This window comes from Salvelinus sp. IW2-2015, unplaced genomic scaffold (assembly GCF_002910315.2).
Source record: "Salvelinus sp. IW2-2015 unplaced genomic scaffold, ASM291031v2 Un_scaffold6611, whole genome shotgun sequence".
In the NCBI taxonomy this organism is placed as follows: Eukaryota; Metazoa; Chordata; class Actinopteri; order Salmoniformes; family Salmonidae; genus Salvelinus; species Salvelinus sp. IW2-2015.
Window position 1 is genome coordinate 10,015 of NW_019947873.1, and position 7,145 is coordinate 17,159.

Below are 7,145 nucleotides of genomic sequence, written 5' to 3' on the forward strand. Positions count from 1 at the left end.
TGTTACAGTAATTATCTACATTGGAGTGTGTGATGTGGTCTAGTTACTCAACTGTTGTTACAGTAACTATCTCATGGGAGTGGTGTAGGTCTAGTTATCCAACTGTGTTACAGTAATTATCTCATTGGAGTGGTGTAGGTCTAGTTACTCAACCTGTGTACAGTAATTACTCTCATTGGAGTGTGTAGGTCTAGTTACTCAACTGTGTTACAGTAATATCTCATTGGAGTGGTGTAGGTCTAGTTACTCAACCTGTGTTACAGTAATTCTCATTGGAGTGGTGTAGGTCTAGTTACTCAACCTGTTGTTACAGTAATTATCTTACATGGAGTGGTGTAGGTAGTTACTCAACCTGTGTTACAGTAATTATCTCATTGGAGTGGTGTAGGTCTAGTTACTCAACCTGTGTTACAGTAATTATCTATTGGAGGGTGTAGGCTAGTTACTCAACCTGTGTTACAGTAATTATCTCATGGAGTGGTGTAGGTCTAGTTACTCAACTGTGTTACAGAATTATCTCATTGGAGTGGTGTAGGTCTAGTTACTCAACCTGTGTTACAGTAATTATCTCATTGGAGTGTGTAGGTCTAGTTACTCAACTTGTTACAGTAATTATCTCATTGGAGTGGTGTAGGCTAGTTACTCAACCTGTGTTACAGTAATTATCTAATTGGAGTGGTGTAGTTCTAGTTACTCAACCTTGTTACAGTAATTATCTATTGGAGTGGTGTAGGTCTAGTTACTCAACCTGTTTACAGTAATTATCTATTGGAGTGGGTAGGTCTAGTTACTCAACTGTGTTACAGTAATTATCTCATTGGAGTGGTGTAGGCTAGTTACTCAACCTGTGTTACAGTAATTATCTCATTGGAGTGGTGTAGGCTAGTTACTCAACCTGTGTTACAGTAATTATCTCATTGGAGTGGTGTAGGTCTAGTTACTCAACTGTGTTACAGTAATATCTCATTGGAGTGGTGTAGGTCTAGTTACTCAACCTGTGTTACAGTAATTATCTCATTGGAGTGGTGTAGGCTAGTTACTCAACCTGTGTTACAGTAATTATCTCATTGAGTGGTGTAGGTCTAGTTACCAACCTGTGTTACAGTAATTATCTCATTGGAGTGGTGTAGGTCTAGTTACTCAACATGTGTTACAGTAATTATCTCTATTGGAGTGTGTGTGCTAGTTACTCAACCTGTGTTACAGTAATTATCTCATTGGAGTGGTGTAGGTCTAGTTACTCAACCTGTGTTACAGTAATTATCTCATTGGAGTGGTGTAGGTCTAGTTACTCAACCTGTGTTACAGTAATTATCTCATTGGAGTGGTGTAGGTCTAGTTACTCAACCTGTGTTACAGTAATCTATCTCATGGAGTGGTGTAGGTCTAGTTATCAACCTGTTACAGTAATTATCTCATTGGAGTGGTGTAGGTCTAGTTACTCAACCTGTGTTACAGTAATTATCTCATTGGAGTGGTGTGTAGGCTAGTTACTCAACTGTGTTACAGTAATTATCTCATGGGATGGTGGGAGGTCTAGTTACTCAACCTGTGTTACAGTAATTATTCTCATTGGAGTGGGTGTAGGTCTAGTTACTCAACCTGTGTTACAGTAATTATCTCATTGGAGTGGTGTAGCTAGTTACTCAACCTGTTACAGTAATTATCTCATTGGAGTGGTGTAGGTCTCAGTTACTCAACCTTGTTACAGTAATTATCTCATTGAGTGGTGTAGGTCTAGTTACTCAACCTGTGTACAGTAATTATCTCATGGAGTGGATGTAGGCCTAGTTACTCAACCTGTGTTACAGTAATTATCTCATTGGAGTGGTGTAGGATGTAGGCGTGTAGCTCCTGTACCTGCGTCCTCTGCTGTGTTGGACGGCCTGGCAGGCAGTCTGGGTGAACACTATCCCCTGGATCTCTCTAAACTCCAGAATCTCCATAAAGTCTCTCGCCACGCCAGCATCAGGCATCACATAGTGAGTCACCTCTCCAGACAGCACCTTGCCTTCTGTTGGGACAGAACAGGGGGGACGACAGATTCAGACTCTACCATGTCCTGATGGAGATCATTGCAAACACAGCAKCACTGTGTCAACAACATCCACGTCTATTCTTAGCTATATGAATTTATGCACAGGAGTCTAAGTCGTCTTATCTACCTTGACTGTGATGGCCATCATCATTATTTTCTAGCTATTGTACTCGAGAACTAGGTGTTAAAAGSGTGGCAGGTGTTGTTACGGCGTAACAACTAACAACTATCATCACGTGACTGTGTAATACAAAAGAMAAAKATCATAGTTTAGCTTATGCCRTGTTGTAATTTAGCTAGTTAGCATGTTACATTTACGTTTCTCTAAAATTTGAGGACATCAAAAGGAAGACTTATAGAGTATTTTATTTTAGTAAAACCTGACTTTACCGTTGGCGCATTGTGCCTGACAGAGAGAGCTGTAGCAGGGAACATGTTCTCTCAAATAATGTTCCCGAACCACACGAACTTTCCGTCCTCGGGAACTCTTCAAATGCAACACCTTCTCGGTCTTAATCATTGTCACCCGGCTTCATAGAAAACGCTTTTGGGACGATTGTTTTTGAAAGATTAGCTGCCGTTGACAAGACAAGCGGGAACCGATTCCGAAGTTGTAAACAATCCATTCAAGTCCAGGAAGCAAACTGCGCAAGCGCGGCGGGCTCGTCGGGTTGACGTCATCAATTCCGTACACACACACCCATAGACTTTTTTCTTACAAATGATAAATGCCAGTGTGTTTAGAAAAGAGGAAAACAATATGTTAACATGTCCAGTTTAAACCTTTGTTGGATGCAGTGCACTGTCCTGAGTGATTTGAATGTGCTTGTATATCCCTGCCCTGACACCAGAAATTAAAATCCCTTTGTAAAATAAAATATTTTCTAAATCTCAGTCTATTTAAAACCAAAGCGAATTGCACTGATGCTTGATCTCTCAACTGATTAATTGTGACAATATGCAAAAGTTTGTTTCTCCACCGATGTTGATGTTCTATGCAAAACATTTTTTTAGATGTGAGTTAATCAAACTGTATAATGATCATATCCYAACCAATGTGATCTTTTGATGTTATAATTAATTATTATCGTTATATTGCGTGATATTATTATTATTTTTTAAATATTTTTAATCCCAGGCCTCCGTCACCGTTTTAGGTATCTGTTTATGAAGTGCTGTGTTGTCTCTCTTGTTGTGATGTGTGTTTTGTCATATATTTATATTGTATTTATTTATTTATTTGAATCCCAGGCCCCTGTCCCCGCAGGAGGTCTTTGCCTTTTGGTAAACCGTCATTGTAAATAAGAATTTGTTCTTAACTGACTTTCCTAGTTAAATAAACGTTAAATAAATAAAAAATATTTAAATATATATCTATGAATGGGCACATGTCCATGCAGGTCAGGTCAATTCGAATAGAAGTCAGTCAATGCAGGAAGTTAATTTTAAATAACAATAAAAAAAAAGCATCTATTTTCAAACTGAGGAGGAGAAGCTATTTATGTCAAAACGTGTTTCAATAGTTTATTTGAATTGAAATCCCTTTCTAACTGACTGCCTTCAATCTGATTGACCCCAGCTCTGGTACCAGAGATGAGAGCCTTCGTGACGTCACTGCTATTTAAATGATCCGCGCTCGAGCGCCAGTTGCAGTGTGGATAGAAGCGATGCGCGAGAGAGTGAGGAGCGAAGATAATTTAAGCTTTAGAGGCTTGACTGTACAACCTTACGCGACAATTAATCCACAATTTAATCGACTTTCGCCACAGGAAATATATTATCCTTATTTACCAGGTGCTTACGACACTGTTGAACGATAGGCTACACAGCTAAAGACTGACTCTGGGAAGGAAGAGATCACAGAACACAGAAAAGGTAGGCTTCTCTGTCTCCGGGAATTTTCTAATGCCATTGAGTTCAGCAAAGTTCTCCAGAATCTGTTTTAATGCCCATTAATTACTCGTCTTRGGTAAGTGTCACGTCTCAAGTGCCGCTGGGATAATTGCTATGTCTCAAGTGTTGTTGCAAGGTCTGATTATGCTTGTTAATTAGTTGCGGTGTGARAGAGTAGCCTATAATGTGATTGGTACCTCAAAGATATTGATGCTGAAAAGTATTGTGTTTGTGTGTATGCTTCCTTGAGGTTGAATTGTGTTTTGTAGCCTATCTGCTTCTATTCGAGTTAAATTGTAAATGTAATGTCTATTGYACTATTTGAAACTGTTAGGCTAGATTTCTAAATACCTCTATACCAGAAGGTGCATTTTTTTAAGGGGTAATTTCTGCATTTGATTAGAATTACCACGTTATTAGGATGTTGCCACATAACAATGAGACAGGAAGTGCTTACATATAAGGAAGKCCACGCTAAATCATCACACCTCCAGCTGAGAGGTATTGTTGATGAGTTGTTTGYTTATTTGGATCTTCTTGAGCCCACAACGGGGGACTTATCTCCCAACAGTCCTATGAAAAACCATAAAAKACATCACATATGTTACCGTGTTAAAAGTATTTTACAGTAGCCTAYAAAAKCGTTGGAGTTGAATGCCCTTGAATTATCACTGTCTCTGTGGGACAAGATTCGAGAACGTTCACTTTATTCACAAGTTGCTGTGAGAAAGTGGATGTACAAAGCAATAGGAGGGTTTCTGATGTTGATGAGGTCTGGCAGGAGGTCGCCGTGGTCTAAAATGAGGTGGGTTTCGTTCCCAAAAGGCTCCCTATATTACCAATATAGTGCACTACTTTAGACCAAAGCTGATCGAAAGTAGGGCACTATATAGGGAATAGGGTGCCAGAGTCCTACTGATCCTGGTCTAAAGTGGTGCACTATGTAGGGAATAGGGTGCCAGAGTCCTACTGATCCTGGTCTAAAGTAGTGCACTATATATGGAATTGGGTGCAGAGTCCTACTGACCCTGGTCTAAAGTAGTGCACTATATAGGGAATAGGGTGCCATTTGGGACGGACCCGTGATCTTCTGCTCTGACCTTCAAGTTGAATGAGGCACCAATCAAATCACTATTGATCCCTGTGTGGAAGCTGTAAATTTGGCCATTGTTGTGCAGCAGAGAGATAGCGGGGTGTTTTGCATAGTGACACATGGACAGATTCACCACTAACACTACAGATGGATGGCCTCTAGGCTCAAGGCTCTAGTACCGTTGCTGTTTTTGGTTACTAAGAACAGATGAGGACAGTTTCATTTCAAACGCCAACTGCTTTTTTAATTCTGTATGGCTAATCGGGCTATTGGTAGAATTCCCCTTTCCTTTAATTGGTCAGATAAAGAGAAACACATTTACTAGCCATGTTCTTACACCACTGGCATAGCGCAGTGTCTCCAGAATCCCGTGAAGCCTGAGTTCCGCCCCCCCCGCCCTAAACCAATAAACTTATGCTTCAGCCACTCGCAAAGTTTATACTACGATGGCTGTCCATGGTTCTGAAACTGCAACGTCTAGGCGGCTGCCTGTCCATGAACTATCAGGTTACCTGGTGCTAGTGCTTGTAGTAGCCTGTAGCTTTGCTTTCAACCACAGCTTTGTTTCATTACCAAACCAGGGAGCAACATTTGATCTGTGAAGTCCACAAAACATATTGGATGGACACAGAGTTCCATGTTCTACAGCATGGTCACAAGGTATTGTTTCCTACATTTTCGGACTAGCCACCAGAAGACAACGAGACAACGAGATGCAACAATGTACGTTTTTTTCTTGTCAATAAGTTTGGCTTCGGATGTGATGTGATTGGTCTGAAGCCAAATCCAATGGCTTTCCTTGACACTTTTTTTTTTAGGTGCGCCAGGCCATTCACAGCTGAGCTCACTCAGTTTAGTTGCCAACCATTCAATGCTATGGTTGGCAACAATGTCATACTCTTGTTTTGACCAGACAGCGTAAGATAGATACGCTAACACTACTGAGACAGAGGGGCGCTGATTCATTTGATCGGCTGCTTCTCTCCGGTGACATACATTTAGCCTCTTGCGAATTTAAGGAAATGTATGAAACACAGAAAGACGAAAAATCATATTTTTTGTATGGGGGGGGGGTTTGTAAATTTTTGGGGGAAGCTTGGCTTCCCGTGGCAACCATGAATACACCCCACTACAAGTATATATACCAGTCCACCATCAAAACATAGTTTAGTATGGATTGTTTATGCAGACATTGTAGTCTAGCCTACTAGCTTATCTATGCTATATATAGTATTTATCTGGTAGCCTATTATATTACACATTGGAGCTCAGACTCCACGCTGTCGGGGCTATCCGTCTCATCACTCGTAGATTTACAGTGTCCACAGAAGGGGGGTCGCTCTCATGAGCGCCACTGGGTCTCTGGCAGTCGACAGCTGTGAGGAGGAGAAGGGGGGGGGGGGGGCGGCATCTCACTAGAGGAACTGTCACTATTCTCGGGGGAAGGAAGAAGAGGAGGCGCAAGGCCACTGTCATTGTCAGGCCGGGCAGTGAGGTCTCTGTCTAGTCCTGCTGCTGCATAAGGCCTTCTGGCAAAGGGGGTAGCTTTGCTGTGTGGTTATCTTCGGTCATTTGGCACGAGCTTGAACAATGCACTCACTCTCCATCCGAGTCCGACCTGATTCACCTAACTGAGAAAAAAAACGTAATAGCCAATTAGGTGAGGAGGACGAGGTAGGGCTGCCGCCGGCGCCGCTGAGGAACAGGCTAACTAGATGTATGACAACTATACTGAACAACAATATAAACGTAACATGTAAAGTGTTGGTCCCATGTTTCATGAGCTGAAATATAAMATCCCAGAAATGTTCCATACGAACAAAAAGCTTATTTCTGTCAAATTGTTGTGCACAAATTTGTTTACATCCCTGTTKGTGAGCATTTCTCCTTTGCCAAAATAATCCATTCACCTGACATGTATGGCATATCAAGAAGATGATTAAAGAGCATGATAATTACACAGGTGCACCTTGTGCTGGGAGACAATAAAAGGCCACTCTAAAATGTGCAGTTTTATCACACAACACAATGTCACATGTCTTAAGTTTTGAGGGAGTGTACAATTGGCATGCTGACTGAAGGAATGTCCACCAGAGCTGTTGCCAMAGAWTTGAATGTTAA

At 41.3% G+C, this 7,145-nt stretch overlaps 1 protein-coding gene across 1 annotated transcript in view; it reads right to left on the reverse strand.

Moving 5' to 3' along the window:
* Window positions 1–2,664, reverse strand: part of LOC112078972 (DIS3-like exonuclease 1) — a gene marked incomplete at its 3' end in the record, with an annotated part of 11,942 nt that extends 9,278 nt beyond the window's left edge. The window contains exons 1-2 of the mRNA XM_024145066.2: window positions 2,429–2,664; window positions 1,861–2,014 (exon numbers count right to left, since the gene is read on the reverse strand). Of these exons, the coding sequence (XP_024000834.1) occupies window positions 1,861–2,014; window positions 2,429–2,558 (284 nt within the window). The remainder of the gene's footprint in view (window positions 1–1,860; window positions 2,015–2,428) is intronic.
* Window positions 2,665–7,145: the final 4,481 nt, after the last annotated feature.